The 18,563-nt window shown below is 40.4% G+C and overlaps 1 protein-coding gene across 2 annotated transcripts in view; it reads right to left on the bottom strand.

Moving 5' to 3' along the window:
* The window catches only part of ARHGEF4 (Rho guanine nucleotide exchange factor 4), a 231,792-nt gene extending 220,490 nt beyond the window's left edge, over positions 1–11,302 (bottom strand). For both annotated transcript variants that reach the window (XM_080409688.1, XM_080409690.1), the window contains exon 1: positions 6,743–11,302. In XM_080409688.1, coding sequence (XP_080265814.1) covers positions 6,743–6,958 — 216 coding nt within the window. In that variant the 5' untranslated portion in view covers positions 6,959–11,302. The remainder of the gene's footprint in view (positions 1–6,742) is intronic.
* Positions 11,303–18,563: the final 7,261 nt, after the last annotated feature.

Here is an 18,563-nt window from a genome sequence, read left to right as displayed (position 1 = left end):
CACCTTCTTAGATGTCTATAATAATAAGAAACTTTCTAGGAAAAGCATCAAGTATTCCAGCATGCCCAAGAAGTAGTAATTTATTCTCAGTCATCTATTTACAGGTTCTTAATCCACCCCATATACTCTACTAGTCATGCAGGATTTCAGTCAATTTTTTTTTAACCTAATCGTAAAGTCACGATTTAGCAAGAAAGTTCTGCCCTGATTCATGAGCTCCAGTGGTGCCGAACTCTGCAGGCTCATTGCAAGAACTGCCCTCAAATTAACAACATAAAGAATACATCTTTGATTGATGGTGTTTTCTGGGAACTTTGATAGCTGAGAAAGACAGTTTCACAGAAAAGTAGCTACTGAATACAAACATATGTTCTCCCACACAAAAGAAGGTGTGGTAATTTTAAGAGAATGAGGTTGTAAAAAAAAAAGGGATGTGCCTGGCTTTTCCAGCAATCATTCCCCATGTTTCAGAACTGTTCTGTACATCAGTCTTTCACAGCCTGCACTCTCTGAACACACTGGTTGTAGCTCAGAGCTAGATCCAGGAGATTGCTTGATAAATACCAAAGATACTAGGAAAATTTCAATTCTTGGCCTTTTGGAGTGGGGAAAGGCAGAAGCCTAACTCCCCGGCACAGGCCAAATGATTTACACTGCCCATAAAGAACTGCATCTCTGCCCAGAATGCGAAACCAATCTGAACCAAGCTTACTGTCAGGTTTGATACATTCCAGCTTTCCCCTCCACTCTTTCCTATTTCCATTGCTCTGTCTCTCTACAACACTTGGGCCTACCCAGCACTGTAAGTACTACTCCAGTATAAAACAGGTTGCTTTAATATTTCTGGCCCAAATAAATCCAGAAAAATTAGGCATAAATTAAAGGAAAACTGATTCAGAAATACTTTCCCTGAACAAAATAAGCCCTATATAACAGCTTATGACGTTTTAGAAATTAACAGTGTACCTAAACAGATTGTTCTTGCAACTTGACTCAAAAAAAAAAAATATTGACCATTTTGACCAAATAAGTGAATGGAGATTGAGATCTGGCTGACACATCTGAGACAGCTTAAAAAGTCAGTGTTCCAAGGGGAGGGGGGAGGGAATGTTTACAGCTTCCTGAAAAACATCCCTCTTTAGTTGTCTCAAGTTGCACTTCTTGAAAAATCTTGGCTTTTACTCTGAGGACAGTAAGCTTCAGTGGAGTTCCATTAACAGCCAAACAAACAACACTTTATTGAGAAAACATGTATTTCTGCAAGCAGCTGAACCAACGTAGTCCTGTTTCCTACAGATAACGCAGTTCTCCAGTGTGGGAAGGGAAACATTTTACACTGTTTCTGATGTTTAATAAGGGATAAATATATGCAGGAGTCTTTCCTCAGGAGGGGTATTAGCCAAGTCTCCGTTTCCACTCCCTGCCTACCTACTTCTGTCTCCCTGATGTGAACTCTGTAATGTCTACCTCACTCAAATTTTGCTGAGATTGGCTGGAATGTTCAAAAGTTATTAGGGAGGAGTTACAGACACAGCAAGATCATATAAGCATATCAAATAACTAAAAAAAATATCTTTCCATTTCCAACAAATACTTATGTTAAGGTAGCTGGAAAATAACTGAAAGGAGCCAGCCAGTTCCCATTGCAGTATTTTCTTTTTTTGCTCCAACTGCCACCTACCAAGACAGGACAGGGGGGATGGTCCACTGGTTAAGCCCCTGTCTCACACTCTGTATCTCAAGGTTCAGCTCCCTCCTCTGCCAAAATCTTTCTATGACCATAGTGTTATGTTGGGAGCAAACTAAAAAAAGAGATAGGAACCTCAAATTAGTTTTTTCAGACCCAACTTTCTGGTGCTTCAAACTTCTGATAGTTAAGTATTCTCAGTAGAATACACTGAGAGTGTTAAAAACACAGTAACAGCACACTTGGCAGGCAACAATTGTATCTAACCACTATAAAATTGTGATGACAAGATGTATCTGAAACCCCTTTCTCCCTTCACCAGACAGTTTCTTGGGGTTGTCATTTGGAATCCAAAAGAGATATCCTTCTCCTGAACAAGTCACTTACATCTTAGATCTTCCAACCTGTTGTCTGTAGATTCCAGGAATGAGAAATAAAGATGTGGAATACATAAGTGACATCTCCAAAAGGCACCACACTTTCAATGAAGATCTTTTTGAAAACATCAGATAAGAAAAGGCTAAAAATGGCCTCTCTGCACCCTTTTTTTCCTCAAATGGATGGCAAAAGAAGGCAGGCAGTACCTCTACACTTCCTTGTGATCACAGACTAATGCCTAGAAAATTAATTCACAGTATAGAACCAGGCTCCTCTTTCCCCTTGAAAGGGATTCATCTCATACTGTTCAGACTGCCCTTACACTGCCACATACATACAGAAAGACAATCTAGCCCCACAATATTTATATTCAGAAGTAAATATAAAGAGATTTTTTTAAAAATGCAACAAATTTTTTATCCCCTTTACAGGCAATAAGCTGAGCCAAGGACAGTAAGATTATCAATACAGAGTAATAAATCAATTGCACAGCTGAGAATTAAGCTCCTATGCCCTAAACCATAGGATAGTGATTTAAATACTTTCATCTTTCATTTGGGATCCATTGGGGTAGGTTTATGTAGCATGTACAAGTTTGTCGTGTTCAAGTCATGACACAGCAACAGCAGAAGCTCCATAGAACCCAGTACTCAAAAAGTATGCACGCAGACAAGAAATTAGGTAACAGATCCACCTCACCGTTATTTTGCCTTATGTATGGATTTAGATTGTTAAAAGAATACCAGGTGAGCTGACAGAAAACACTTAAAGTATAGTGTTTAACAGGGAAATCACATGCATTAACCAACTGTTCTTGATAGTCAGAGGTACTGGGTATTACTGAAGTATTGTAAATTATTGAAAGAGAGGATCAATTCAATTAAACTTACGTGAAATCTGAATTAAAGCCTGCTTTTATTTTGAGGGGGGTCTTTTTGTTGCCTGTTCTCTTTCTCACAAGTTTAATGTATTAATTATCGTCTTATTTGAAAAGTTAGTGTGACAGCAGTATGGAACTTGATGGCCATCTCCCTCTGTGGGTACCTTTTGTTTCAAGGTGTTTCAGAACTCTGTTTTAACTTTTACTTAAGCTAGAAAGGAATCAGCTTATTTAAATCAATCATTCTTACACATTAAAAAGGGATCGCCCATAGGAGACTGCACTAATTTAACCTTTTGTTTCTAAAACTTTATTCTAAAGTTTATAAAGCTGTTTGCTTCTTTGTGAGCAAATATCTTTGGACATGACACAGGTAAGCAGCCATGAACTGAAAAATGAAGAGATTATTTACGATGGGAAGAACTAACACAAGCAGAATGAGGAAAGACTGTGTTTAGCAAGTGAGAAATCAGACACCAATCTGTGTGTGCTCTCATGCAGTTTGATATGAAGCTCAGTTACAAAATAATTGACGTCCACTTGTGTGCAATAGTAACACACATTAGAATGTCAGGGAAGCACTGTTCAAGTCTGAGATCTGGCAGGATATCTGCCCTTATAAGATTTAGAAAACAACCTTACAGATCCAAGGGGCTTCATTATGAGTAAGGGCTACTGGGTGCCAAACATGTTAGCCCAAGAGAAACTCACCATTTCAGAAGACAACTAACTTCGATAATATACGGATAGTATATATTATATAATAGAAAAGCTCCATCTACAGACAAGCTGTTTAGCCAAATGCATCTCTGCACAGAAGCAAGAAGCTTAACTTGTTCACAGGCATCTATAAATGAGTGCCCAACCACCCCTTCCTTGCAACTGTCTGATGTTCAATGGGACTTGAAAAGCAGAACTGGCTGAAAGGATAGCTTCTATGGCATGTGGCACTTTTAGAAAAATTCACAGTCTTTTGTCTCATCCCCACAAGTTGTGGTGACCTCTAAAATCTAAAGCCTACCTTGGGGACACATCAGCGATGTTTCCCAGATGGTAGTCCACAGAAGACCAGTAGGCTACACAGCTCTCTCCACGCCACCTACTTACATAACTATTTCCCCTTTCAGGGTAGGGCTGGTAAGGAGTTATAAGGAGCCCCAGATATTTTCCAAGTCATAAGCACCTGAAGAACTATCTGTAGCCAAGAGCTGGAATAATTTTGATGTAAAGGAGGTGTACATTGGCTGTTACAAAGGGTGCCTCTGTACCACAGCAGCACCATTTCAATGCTGCTGGCCTCCCCTCCCACTAGGCCAGACTTGCTAGGTTCTGCCAAGCTGCAGAACCTAAGAAAAAGCAACACTGTGCTGCTTTTGTTCTTGTGAGGGGGAAGGAGAAAAAAAAATAGCACTTTTTGAATGGATTAGGTCTTGGAAGAGACTTAAGTCATGGAAGAGTGTCAGGAAATAAGAAAAGGGGGGCTCAAATCTGAACAGTCTTTAAGAAAGCTCAGCAAGAAAGAAGTATTAATAAATTAGAGGTTTAGTTATCCTCTCAGCTTAGCTAGGGCATTGTAAGGTTCTCAGAAAGCTTTCTGAAGAAATTTGTGATATTAACAGAAACTGAATTACCTCTCTTCACTCTACTTTCATATAGTATGAATTGTTCCTTCCCAGCTCAAAGGACTTATATGCACTGTGCAAACGTAATGCTATATGCAAGCAGATGCAATCAGACAGAAGCACCTCTCCTAGCTTATGTATTGTAATAACTCTTCCTGTCATGTAAGGAATAATATCCACACAGAAATGGGGCAACCCTAGCATACTCCAGACATAAGCACCTAAACAAAGTATTCAATGATACTGTGCAATTCACAGATTAGTCCACATGGAGCCCACAGAAGTATGGGCTTACTTGGAGAAGGAGCCAAGTGGGCATTAGGTCTCCTCTGTTACATATGTTGCGCTGAAGTTCCTGCATACCTGCCTGGTAGGGACATTTCATGTTTTTCTTTGCATCAAGCCATAGCTTCTTTGTAAGAGTCCAACACCAAAGATTGTTTGCTACTCGTCAGGTTTAAAAGCAACCATTTATGGTAAAGGGTAAGGCGCACACAAGACCATTGTGTGCGTGCCACTCAATGTTTCCTGCACACGTCATGATTAATGCACAAAAATTCTATGCATTAGTAGTGAGTCCAAGGTATTGAAGCTGCTGCACACACCCAGACCAACTACTACCAAAGCAGTAGCTCTGGATCATTCTGTAACACAAGTATGGCTCTTAAAACCTACAGCTTCAACGGCTGCAAAGAGGTCAAACCACAATAAAACCAACTGAACCGATTAGGAACCAGACAAGGTGAAACCTTCCCCACCCTGGATCAGCACTCTGCAAAACCAGCAGGAAGTGTGTTGCCCCAGCACTCTGCCTCACATGATGGCTCTGACACCTGCCCTAAGGCCATTTACTTCCCCCATGTAGCTGTATGGATTTCTACCCCTTTCAGTCAACCTCACAAAAGATCCCTGCAGCAAGTAAGCAGAAAAATTACAGGGAAAAGTAATATGAAAGAAAGTGTCTGTGTCTGCCCCCTAACGCAAGGAATCAGCAGCACCTGATAAACTCTACTTCCACAAAACCAAAGGCACTATAAATATGGAATATGTATGGAAACAAAGCAATCCAGCAATCTAACAGATGAAATTGTTGGTACTGATCAGTTTACATTTTCATGTTACAGTTTTGCATAGCTATGCTAGCAAAAAAACTATGTAGGTGCTGCCACAAAACTGCCACACATGTAGAGGTACCTGTAGGAGAGGGCTTGTTGCTGCTGAGACACCACCTGTCCCAACACCGGTGGTCTCCACTCGTTCACCATCATGTATTTCCTATCTGTCTTAAACTTCAGAAGTAGAAACAGCCAGAAAACGTTGCTTTGACTTTTTTTTTATCTATCTGGTGATCTGCCCATCAACTAAATGCCTACGAGTGTAAAGCTTGAATGCAGTAATACAAAGGAAGACATATTACACATTCTACATTTACTAATAGAGCATTGTTATCATAAAAACACCAGTCTTATAAGCTCAGATGTCTCAGTGTTCTCGGCTCAAATCAAAAACCTTAAACCTATCACTTCTGTAGGACTGAATGTTTCCTTGCTTGGATCTGAATATTAAAGCAGCTTTCTGCAAGGTGAAATGGAATAAACTACATATAGCATTTATACATGGTCCAAAGCCTTGTTTCTTCCCTATCCAGTAACACATCAAGTAAAAATATTTTAATTAGGTGTGCCCAGATCACATTTAAAGTAGGTCCCACCACAGGCTAAAACTGATTCCCCATTATATTTGGCAAAAATGTTCCCAATTCCTTACTTTTATAATGTGCATGTTTTCAGGACTAAAATACATTCTGTTGCTTATCCAACACACAAGATGAATGTAAACCAATGAAAAGCAGTACAATAAATTTCACCTAGAAATTAACCTAAAATAATTTCAAATCCCATGCCACTATGTAAACAGTATATAGAAATAAACTGTTTGGCAATTATTAGTGCATTGCTTTGTAAAGTACTGAATTAGTAGCCTCTACAAGTTGGATCACCTGTTTCTGAGTACAGTGTCAATATTTATAACACTCCTTCTAGTAATAAACCATGAAGGTAATTAATTGTATATATTAATGAATTATCAAATGCTTCAGCAAAGACTTTAATCAATTTGCCTTTTAAGCACATAAGTTAAATAAGAATCTCACATATTTGTACTAAAATTTCTTACCTTGCAGAGTTTCAGCAACAGCCAGTATGTCAGGTACGCTGTCAGAGTGAATTTTGCTTTCATATATCTTTCAGACAAACAAGTAAGGTACATTTGTGCCAAATCCGGCTGTTCATGGACCACACTACTGCCAGCATTATTAATATCATCTTCCCCACCCTCTTGTCTTCCTTTTTCCTCTTCTGCTGATGCACCCAAACATCTATTGAACTCCATTTTGAAAACTTACACCCTCACCCCCTCTGCTTCTCCACAAAACCCTAATCTTTCCAGAGACAACTCAGGAAAGTTTTTATTTCGTATCAGTAATGCTATTCCCCAGTCCTCCAGAAGTATGCGGCCCTGTCTTTAAGCCAACCCAAAATATTAAAACTATGGTAGAACAAACTTTCTTTAAACTGCATTGGCTCTTTGCCTTTCTCTTATTGAGTGACCTCTTGCAAATGTGTGTACAGCTACAAGATAAATATAGCACCAGCTAGCCTTGTCATACAGCACAAGAATACTCCTGCCGTTGCCAAGAGAGAAGAGAAAGATTCCATTTACTTAAAGAGCAACTCTTCAGCATCAGTACTCCCTTGTTCATTCCGAGGGTGAAAAAAAGATGAAAAATCTGTTATCTTTGAATTTATTTTTTTTTTTTGCCAACTGTGCTTCCTCAGAACAAATCCCAATTCTGTAAAAAAAAATTATGTTCTTACGGAGGAGGGTTTTTATAATTCCAGAGACTTCTAGCCACAATAATTCATTGTCTGTGATATTGCAGATGCCAAGCTTGTGAAGGCTACAAATTTCAAAAGAATAAATGAGGTCTTGCAGATGGTCTACAGCCAAGATATTCTGAAATAACAAACAGCCTTTCCATAGGCCAAAATATGAAGAAAATATGCAAGAGTAACTCATTTTTTAGCTAAACATTAAGCAACTCATCTGTCCCTTGTGACAGCTCAAATTTGTATGTTAAGAACAATTTTAAAGACTTTTAGCCTACTCTTAGTGACAGTTAGAAAAGATCTAAAGGTTTAGGTTTAATTGTATCAATTATGAAAATTCAACAGCATCAACAACTGAAATACATCATTTTAATTAATAGGATTAACTGTACTGGTAACTTCATGCAGAAAGTTATGCTTGCTTCAAACTATTTCCCTTACTACAGGGGGATATTCAAGTCTAGGAAGAGATAACTGTGGTTTGCTGAAAAACTAATCAACAGGGCCGGCACCTTGAAACATCGCCATTTTTAACATACGGGGGATCTAACACAAAGATTTCATTGTCTCTGACCACTCTTAAGCATCAGACATGGCAGTTATTCACTAAATGCTTAACATCTGATTTTATGATCTTCAATCATATTAATAACATCTTGACCTAATCTCAATGACTTTCACAGGACTACCTGTGAGTTACATACTGTATTGTTACAATGGGTGTTTCAGAATACAAAAGGTAAAAACAAAGCTGCTACACACCCGTATACAGTCTGTCCATAAGAAACAGCAAAAGAAATGCAGAAAACCTAACATTTCTTTTGTCTGATATATTTTGCAAGGTGTTTGGCTCACCTGATTCCTCTGATTGATACAGCTGCCACTGTTTCCCTCTCTTTTCATGTTCACACAAATTTGAGAAAGAGAAAATACAATGAACTACAGAGCCAAACCTTCCTGTGATAGCTTGCTGTAATAATGCAGAACACCGTTTCTATTCCTGCAGGCAATCCTCAGTACAGATGTTGAAGGCAAGCTGGCTCTAGCACTTGCAAAGGAGCTGGACAGCATCCCAGTGTTCACTCCTCCTAGCCATATCCCTCTGCTGCCAACAACATGTGCCTAAAATTCCCACATTCTTACTCTGACATAGCACAGCTTTTGAGTAACACTCAGCAGCAATCCCTACCTTTTCCCACCTGCAGCTGATTAAAGTACTGCTTGTGGAGCTTCAAATGTCAGCAGGCAGCTGCCATAGCCTTTGTGTGGTAGCCTTCTCTGCACAGGGGCAAGCTAGCACTCCTTAGGCCTGAGTATGAAAGCAGACAAGTTCATGCAGAGGAAAGTTTCACAACTCTTGCCTGCTCTCTTCTTCCTAGAGGTGTGTGGCCTACTATCTTTATCTGAAAATAATTGTGGCCATGCCAAAAGCCTGTATCACCATTGCTGGAAATTTTAAATACAGCTAAAGAACACTTGATATAGATAAGGACAGGGAAGAAGTCAAACCAAAGACATGTCAAGAAGCAAATGATTGAGCTAGCTTATAAACTAGTAGAACACTGTCAGCTGAGAAAATTACAAGAGTAGATGCAGATTGAAAACTGCATATATTGTTACCAAGATACCCTCTCTTAGTCTGCTCCTGGAAGAACATAATGTTTCCACATACTGACAAAGTCATATTTTCATCTTTCCATTGCCTCCCAATTCTTTGACGACTAAGGAATTTCTACATGAGATATTTTTAACCGTAATATGACTTCTCTGATCCCTGCCATTTATCATGTGATTAACAACATATGAACCAATGAAGACAGGTCTGCCTAAGCTGTTTCCTGGTCCTGGGTACTGCAAATGAAGTGATAGTTAAAATAAGATCCACTTATACCCTTCAGATAGTCAGAAGCCATGATAGCCAGTCTCAGCAATTTTAGGAAAATAAGTCATATAGATTTGGACCAAGTCTTAAAGTTCCCTGATCTGGAGTTTGTACACTTTGCTGCAGGTCCTTTTAAACTCCTCCAGATTAGTGCTAAGAGGATGCACTGGGATTTACATCAAAAGAATCTAGCCCTGCACTATCATACCATACACAATCTTCAGCTTTAAAACCTTCATGCAGGTAAAGGTGTTTCTGTATTCCCTCATATGTGGTTAGATGTCTTCCCTCACTTTTCCAGGGAGAGAGCTTTTATGACAGAGTTGTAGAACTGCCTGTTTTGGAATTCAAACAGCAACCCTAGAGCATTAGGGTTCTCTTGAATATGCACACTACAGAATGAAAACTACCTAAAGCCTTTAAGTAGTCGTATGTCCTGAATTCCTTCCAAATTTTCACCATCTTTTAAAAAAGTACAAAGTCTCTTTACTCCTAATAATTTCCTGTTGCCCCAAACAGTGATAATATCACTTCTCTAGCCCCATTTTCTAGCTCTGAGCAGACTAGCTCTTTTACCTACAACACCTTTTCAAGAATTTCAACTTGAAACAAAATCAGAATGATTTTTGTAAAGTGAATTAAAAAGCAGACTGCATGAAGTATCCAGATACTGGTTTTGTTTTATCTTGATAAAGTCCAGTATCTGAAATGGCTTCAAAGTCTTGAGATGAAACAAATTACCCAAATAGTAACTTTTTGTTAAAACTTTATGAGAAATCAATGTAATTATGAAGAACTGATTTTAGCACCCCACTGTGATAGGTAATTTCCCATCCACAGCGTGTAGTCACAAGTCCAATTTTTGTATTGGACTCTTGATACATATTTGGAAACAGCTTTTCTTGTCAGATATGATTACCATGCAATCCCCACAGCTTCTTCAGCACAAAGCATAATGTAGAAGAATGGGTCCAAGTTTTTTGTTTTGCTGTTTTAAATTAAAAATTATTCATAGCAGAAGCATGTTACACTTCAGGGGAATGCATGTAAGCTCCTGGCGGGTCATACACAGTTCCCTACTCAGTTCTGCCCAGCCTGAAGAACAGCTGCTTACAAGAGCCCTAGACAGGACTATGCTTCCCCATCCCAAGAGTTTAGATCAAACCACCCCTCCAAAAATAAACCCCAAAAGAAAAAAAAAAAAACACAAACCACCACATAGAAATAAAAACTATTATCCTCACCTCCATCTCATTTTCATATGTTTTTAAGCATATTTTCAGAAAGCTTTCTGCAAACTGGGCTCAGAACATAACTTTCATAATCTTCAAGCCTGTGTTTTTGCTACCATCCTTGGGCTACCTATCCCTGACCTGTTAACACATTCCTTATTACTGTAGCATTCAGTAGCTACAGTCTGAGGTGTTTAAGAGATTAAACATATTTGACATCAAAACCATCACAACTCTATATTAACAAGAGACTGTTACAGAGGAAGCCAAGAAATTTCAGAAGAATAGGATTTTTGAAGGGCAAGCTGCTAAGAGGTAATGTATTGAAATGTGAGGTAAAAACAGAATTTGTAGATATAAGGTAACATGACATAATGCAGTTGAGAAGATGTTCCAGTTATGAAGGACAAATTGGTAACAGTACTGAGATGATTTCTTAAGTTAGGTCATGACATAAACTGACATCACACAATGAGTGAATTGTTTAAATCCTATACTTTGTTTGCCAGATTCTACAATGATACCTTTATGAAGCAGGGAAAAGAACACCCAGCACTGATGCTACGTTTTCCATCTTCAAAGTCTCCAGCAATTTCACTTAAATCTTAGAGCCCTAGGAATGTAGTTAACCTCGACTTTACCTAGAAGACTGCTCAACCCTGACATTACCCCACAGGGTATTTAAATTTATTTTATTTATTTAACTATTTATTTTTTTAAAAAAATGATTTATTTTAAAATATTTATTTATATATATAAATCTAATAATAAAATAAAAAAATTTAAAAATAAAAATAAAAAATAAAAGTAAAAAATTAAATTAAATTTAAACAGATAACTTGTGGTTGTGTATAATCATCAAAGCTCCAGTTCAGAATGGTTCATAGTAAATATCCAGTTGCATACAACTTGATTTTATATGTATATACCCACTTTATATATTTACACTACTTACCATACGTATGTAGCTGATACAAGCAGGTTTTAGATGACTAAATGATGGTCAGGGGCTCTACTAAAGCTCATTCAAAAGGCGCACTGAAATGACAATAAACAGTATTTTAGACTCCTATAAACTGTTTAGAATCATATAAATAAAACCTTCTAATGGAGTATTGTTACAGCACAAACTAGTAGGCTGCAACAAGGCTTTACCGTTGGCCAGATTCTACTGTCAGTGCTGTATCGCCTTCCTCCAGAGGTCAGACGACACTGCTCCTCCCCCACCCAAACCTCTCTCCCACCAGCCTCAGGGCTATTTAACCACTTAGCAGAATGAGCTACACCTGCACATCATCCATGTCAATCAACCCACTGCCACTGAGGCAAGGCCACAGCTGCATGTTATCAATGCCAATCAACCCACTGCCTTCAGCCTTCATTCCTCTACAGAGTATAGCCCATCTCAGTCCTATCATGACTAATTACTCTTTATCAGACTTAGCTTTTAAGTTGGTACTAATATTAATGGCACCTAGAATGTCTGCAAAGAATGACTCTAAAGCATGCCACCTCTCACGCAAGTTACTCTGTCATTAGCATAATGGGGATTTTTCTAACTGTTTGCATGTTTTTAAAACCAGAATAAACTTTTGCTTTCATTATTATGGTATAGGTACAGGTGAAAGACTGGAATAAATCCTTCCAAGATGAGACAGCCCAGGACTTGAAACAAAACATGCACCTGCATCTTCCTGATGGAGACTTCACTTCCTTAATAACCACCAGAGTATTGCCCTTTCCTGTTCACAGTCAGTGACCAGCCCCAAGTACCCAATGACCACAAGTCAAGCTTCAGAATTGTGAGAGTAACACTTCCCCTCCCACTGTCAGAAGGAGTTTCTCGAATCTATATTTCAGATCATTTTATGTTTACTCCCAAGATTTTCTCCAGGACTGTGATGCTTAGAAATCTGTTTAAAATGAGAGCCCTGGCTCCTCGTAGTTACTGGACAGGGAGGCAATAAGATAGATAAGAGTTGTTTGGAGATAGGAGTTTTATTATGAGTGAGCAGCAGTGGTTCTCTACACTCCTTCCATTTTTTATGCAGCTAGGGAGTACTATCTCATGACTCTTTTGAGATTCCACGACCTGTCATCCTCTGGTCTTGCCCTAGTCCCTTCTCCCCTTTCATTAAGGAAACTTAACATGCCTTAAGGAAACAGGATGGAGCTAACCTACTGGAAATCTGCTGCCTTCCCTGCCCTTCTCACTGCCTTTTGCTAAAAGATCACAATCTTGCTTTGTTGGATTTGTCTTACTCGAAACTATGGTGCTTCTAGACCTACAAATAGCATCTTGGCTACCAGAAATCCTAAAAGGAGCTATAAAGGCCCTGAGCAGAATTCTTCAACTCTCTGAGCAATCCCCCAAAATAGACCAGGCCACGTGATACTTCTGATTGTTTTGAACCTGCTGGCAATCCTACATTAATGCTTAGAGATTTATTCAGCATCTAAGAAGAAAAGCCTCCCTAATCTGCACAGTGACCAAGGTATGCACTGCAAGCACCTGGTTTTCTTGCAGTATTTGATAGACTGTTTCCATCTGGCTGGGCTATTTCCCAGCACAGTGCTCAGAGTTTTGTAGCACTTCATACTTACTCATAAATGCACTGCAGTATTAGAGCCGTTTCTTGCATGAGTTAGTCATTTCTGGACAGCCATTCATTAAAACCTCCACTGGGATATACACAGCAGACAGATGTGAAGGTGTGACTATTGTACAGATAAACACACCCAAGCTACTGCTAATTAACTAGCTTGCGTGCCAATAGCAGCAAGGCTATGGACTTCAGTTTAGGATGCACAAAAAACACTGAGGAGCTTTGGGATTAATCTGGTAGCCAAGCATCCAGATGGGTCACCAACATCAGTGAGAGAAAAGCCAGCATGGACAGATGCCTACACACTAAGTTCTGCATAGCAGGCAGCTTTTGTGTGTGCTGAAGTAGCATTTTGCCTCATGTTAAGGGAGGAAACTGAATCATGTGAAAAAATAAGAGGCTTTCTCACATGAAGACCTATACGTGAAAGGATTCAGAGCTCTGGTTTCGGTAAATGTATGTGGCCAATAATTTAGCATTTACATCAACCACACAGACCACATGAGCCTCAAAAACACATCAAAACAGGAAATCTTTTGAGAGAAAGAAACCCTTTTATAGTGTGCTCTGATACATGCTGCATGGGATTGGATCAGCAATGTCCCAAGAATAGGAGTTCACTGTATTCTCGTACATCTGGTTCTTGTCCCAGCAAGTTTGGAGAGGTGTGAAAATTAAAGCTGGCCATGCTGGAAGTTAACCAAGCTCCTCTGGTCATTAAGGAAGTTCAGCTCAGGTTTCAACCAGCAGCTTGTGGTTTGGCATGAGAGAGACTATTTTAGTTCATGGCAGGATGTAAACACACTGCGTGAACATTACTCTTCCTTGGGAGACCTCTGGCCACCTGCTCGAGCATTCATCCTTTCTCCTAGCTTATTGGAAGTGCGCTGGGATTTGGTGAGGCAATCAATACATGTTTTGTTCTCTGTTTTAGGTAGTTTTCAAATCTTTGCTATATACGCCAGGAGAGAGGGGGAAAGGACACAGGTTTTCTCACACATCGCTGAGGCACTGCCTGAGAGCCTCACCCCATTTTACCTCAGGAGCTCTCAACCAGTGCTACCCCCAGCTACACCACACAGCCTTGTGGCCCAGGCCAGGCACACCAGACCAGGGCCCTTAAGTTTACTAGCAGATTCCCACAGATCTCTGAAAAACATATGCCCCCACAGATGCCTCCTGCACACGACAGCCTTCCCCGGCCAAGAGCTGTGCCCCTCACCGGAATTTCCAGAACAACCCCCCTCCGCCTTCCCGAAGAGGCCCTGCGCAGCCCGCCAGAGAGGCCTGCGGGGTCACCTGCACTCCCCGCTGAGGCACAGGGAGGAGCCCGGCCGGCCCTTTCCCGCCAACGCCACCTGGCCAGGCGGGCCCGGGGCGCCGCCTCTCTGCACTGTGCTGGCCGGCCGCAGCAAGCGCCATCACCTCAGGGCTGCGTCCCCTCTGGAGGGCCGGGCGCCAAAGGCAGGTGGGCGCCCTCGGGCCCTTCCACAGGCTCCACCTGCCAAGGGGACGCGGTCACCGCTTTCCCCGGCCGCCGCGCCGCGGTGGGGCTCGCCGGCTCCCCTGCAGAGCAGCGCCGCGGCGGGCAGCCCCTCAGCCGCCCCACTCCCGCTCCGCCGCTAGCGCTGACGCGGCGCCGCCACAGCCCCGCTCCTCCCTCCCAGGGGCCTCTCACCGGGCGCCGGCGGGGAGCGGGCGGCTGGCCGGGGACATGCCTCGCCGCAGCCCGCCCCGCTCTCCTGCAGTTCGGGGCTTTGCGGGGGTGAGGGTGGGCAGCTGTCCGTGGCTGGTGAGCGGGAGAGGCTGGCCTGAGGGGTGGGCGGCTGCAGGGACCACACAGGTAAATCCCAAGGAGGGAACGGACGCGGGTTATTTGGCTCAGGGCTGATGTGGAGGAGGCCCTAGAAGCCACTGGTTGCACTTAGGAGAGCGGCCCAGGCAGCCACTGTCAGGTGTGGGCGTTGTTCTCCACAGCTGGGCTCCTCGTGCTGTGCGTAACCACATGTGCTTCATGCTTACAAGTTAACCGGTGCTGCTATAAAAGTTGAAATCGGAGGCACAAGCTGCTCAGCTGAAGATAATTGAGGCTGGCTGTTTGTAAGAAAGATTGTGCGTCAGGGATTGAAACCATCTGTGGGCACAATGGGTGAGTGCTGTGTGAGGGGAGCCCGTGGGAGGCCCCAACCTACTGGAGCGGAGCAGCTCCCCTGGCCTGGCCCCCGCTGCCATGACCCCCACCCACAGCAGGGAAATATGTCAGGGCATCGCGGGCTGTCATCTGGCACGTTCCCAGTGCATCACCACATGTGCGTGTTTCCCGGTGTTTTGCTTGTTTCTGTAATCACCCCAGTGTGCCTTTCTTCGTTCCATACAGCATTAAGAAAGGGGCTCCTTCTTAACGTGTTGTCAGCTGAATTATGGCCCTCTCGTTATCCGCCTGTCATTACCTTCCTCATTTTTCAAGATGATGAGGATTCTGGGCTCCTACTAAAGGCCCACTGATAGGAATGTGTGTGGTTTAGCACTTTCTTGCATTTGAGCAATTGCTATTGCATTTCAGGTTGTGCCGGCTGTCAGTGTACTGGTGCTCCATCATGGGCAGGTTGGCCTTCTCCCTTCCCTTTCTGCAGTTTTCTTAAGAGCATTAGTGCATGGATACAATTATATTAACGTTAAGCAAATTGTTGCTTTAAAAAGTCCTTGTAATTGAGTGACAGATGCTTATGACTGAATCTGTTTAAATACTCAATATAAGACTAAAGTTACTATTCAGGGACCTGCTTAGCATCCTGAGTGCTCCTTGACTTTCAAGTAGAAATGCTATGGTGACTAGCACCACACAGAGTCAGTCTGGAGTTCCCAGGTTAGAAAATATACTGTAACGGTATAGGAGTTCAGGTGGCACTTGCGCTGTATGTCTGGATGCAAATGAATCTTAACCTATGGTAGAATATGGATTAACAAGTTTTGTAGTAGTGTTAACAATTTTCTTTTTAAATACTTTTTTTGTGATAACAATTGAAGGAACTTTTCTGCTAGCTCTTATCACATTGTTTTAAAGTATTTATAAAGCTGAGAGCTGTATAGATATATTTAAAACATGGCTACAGAAAACTAAATTGAAAAGTGTGGTTTTGAACTTAAAAAATAATGTATCTCTTCCTTGCTGAAGTTTCCAAGTATTTGTAAATATCCTTTTACTTAAATGGTTTTCCACAGTTAGAAAGATAAGGCAACTGTGATGTGCATATATACTTAGTATTAAGCTTCAAACTTTAGTCTGTCCTTTTATGCCAGATTTAACTCCATTTATTTTTTTTATTTCTTCAGACAGGTGAGACTTATGAAGATGGGACACCTGGAAATGCGTACTTTCTTTAAGGAGTCAACCAGATAATTTATAAAGCATGTTGTAAGAGGTAAGGATGAGCTTCGGTTAAATTGTTAGATCAGCACTAATTCCTCAGAAGGCTAGAACTTCCTTTCTTCTTACACATGGCACTATGTTTAGAAACTAATCCACTTCCCAAATGACATACACTTGATAATCCACTAACTTCCTCAGGATAAGATTACAGTAGGTAGTATTTGATCTCACTGTTCTGATTCTCCCAGTGCTAATTGACTGATAAGCCAGGTTTCTCCTTAGAGAAACTGATTTTTGCCTCTATAAGCCTCCAATATAGTCTGGGGATCTAAAAAAGAATTAATAAATACTTCATAAGCAGTAGGGGCTTTTTGCTGTATAACAAACTCACAGTGCTGGAAAATAGTGATTCATTAATATCATGTAAAACAATAAAGGAATGTTAATTAGAGACCAAACATAACATTGAATCCAAGTGACTTTAATATGTAATGTAGAATATGGTAACTAAAATATAATACATAAAGCATATGTACATCAGATATGATATATATGAAAAATAGTTAACAAAATAACATTAAACAGCATATAAATGCATGTATCTTAGTTACATAATAAATCATACATGTACTGAAAATTTTATTAATCTGCTACTTGGATTTTTAAATGCTACCTGCGTCAGATTTTTTCCCTATTCTTGAACTCAACAAGTCTGCAGAAACCTTCTTTTTAGGTGTGTATATACACTCATTATGCATGTGTATATATATATATGTACCATGCATGTACATTGTCCATCAAGAAGTGCCACTGGTCTTTACCGTTTTCATTAAGTAGAATCCAGAATATGAAACATCGTTCTTTCTTAAATATCCCGCAGTTTACCTGCAGCTTTATTGTGCGTCCTGTGCATTTGCTGCAAAGTGTAAGCACTTACAATATGTTGCCACCAAATGCTCCAACTTACTTACAACAATGAAATATCATAAGTGAAGCAAAATATTACCCTATGACTTGTTGCTAAGCTCACATCACTTATATTTGACTGGAATACCTGAATGCTGTTTTAATACTTTGCTTTTGGAAGGAACACTTACCTGACAGTTCACATCGGTCTGATACTTCTTCCTACATTTTTTCCCGACATTTTTATCATATGAGATTATTTACACTCCAGTTCTGTAAAGTGGTGAGTGCTCTCTCCATTCAAAGCAGTAAGTGGGGTTTTATTAAGGGTACTCTGGTACTAGTCTACGTGCTGGGAGTTCCTAGAACACCTCTGAAACACCAGTGAACTCTGCATTAAGGAAAGGAATGTCAAGAACTGATGTCTTTAGCAGTATATAGTTTCTTAAAATAGTTTTTCCAGAACATTTTTCTACATTTTAGTGAACTATGAGATGGAGGAAAAAAATCTCTTTTTTTCCTCTATGGAGGTTGCCTTTAGCACAAAGGTGGTGTTGTTCTTTTAATTATTATTCTGATCTTATGTGTGGACACAATTGGTCACAGCTTCCATTCTTGTAAAAACGGGACATGAAATAGATGAGCAGTTTTATAGAAGCTAATCTGAAATTTTGTAGCCACAATACTGTAAAATTTTACATAATTTATCTTAATTTTCTGCATTATCCATTTAAAAATTAAAAAGCTGTCTAACACCAAAAGAAAATTGACAATATGTTAGTCTGAAAGCAGGCCAAAGAAACATGTTCTCATAGCTACACACTGCATGAGAAATTGAATATTCACATGTATGGATTCATTTCACCATGTCTTCATTTCCTAAGGAGACATTGCTCATGTAATATAACAAGTTTAATTTAAAGTTTTTTCTCCAAACTAGTTTAAATCCAATATTGGTACACACCTTATTCAATAGGTAGATTTATCTGTTAGTTCTTTAAATGGAGAATGTTTAAGCCCTGAAGACTTTTGTGCTTCCCCCAACATTGCATTAGGAGTCACGTAACTCCATGGGGTGAACTAGAATAGACTACCCACAGGCATTTTTTCCG

Source organism: Falco punctatus, assembly GCF_963210335.1.
Source record: "Falco punctatus genome assembly, chromosome: 13".
Taxonomy (NCBI): Eukaryota; Metazoa; Chordata; class Aves; order Falconiformes; family Falconidae; genus Falco; species Falco punctatus.
The sequence above is the reverse complement of the archived record's forward strand: the minus strand, read 5'-3'. Positions and strand labels throughout refer to the sequence as shown.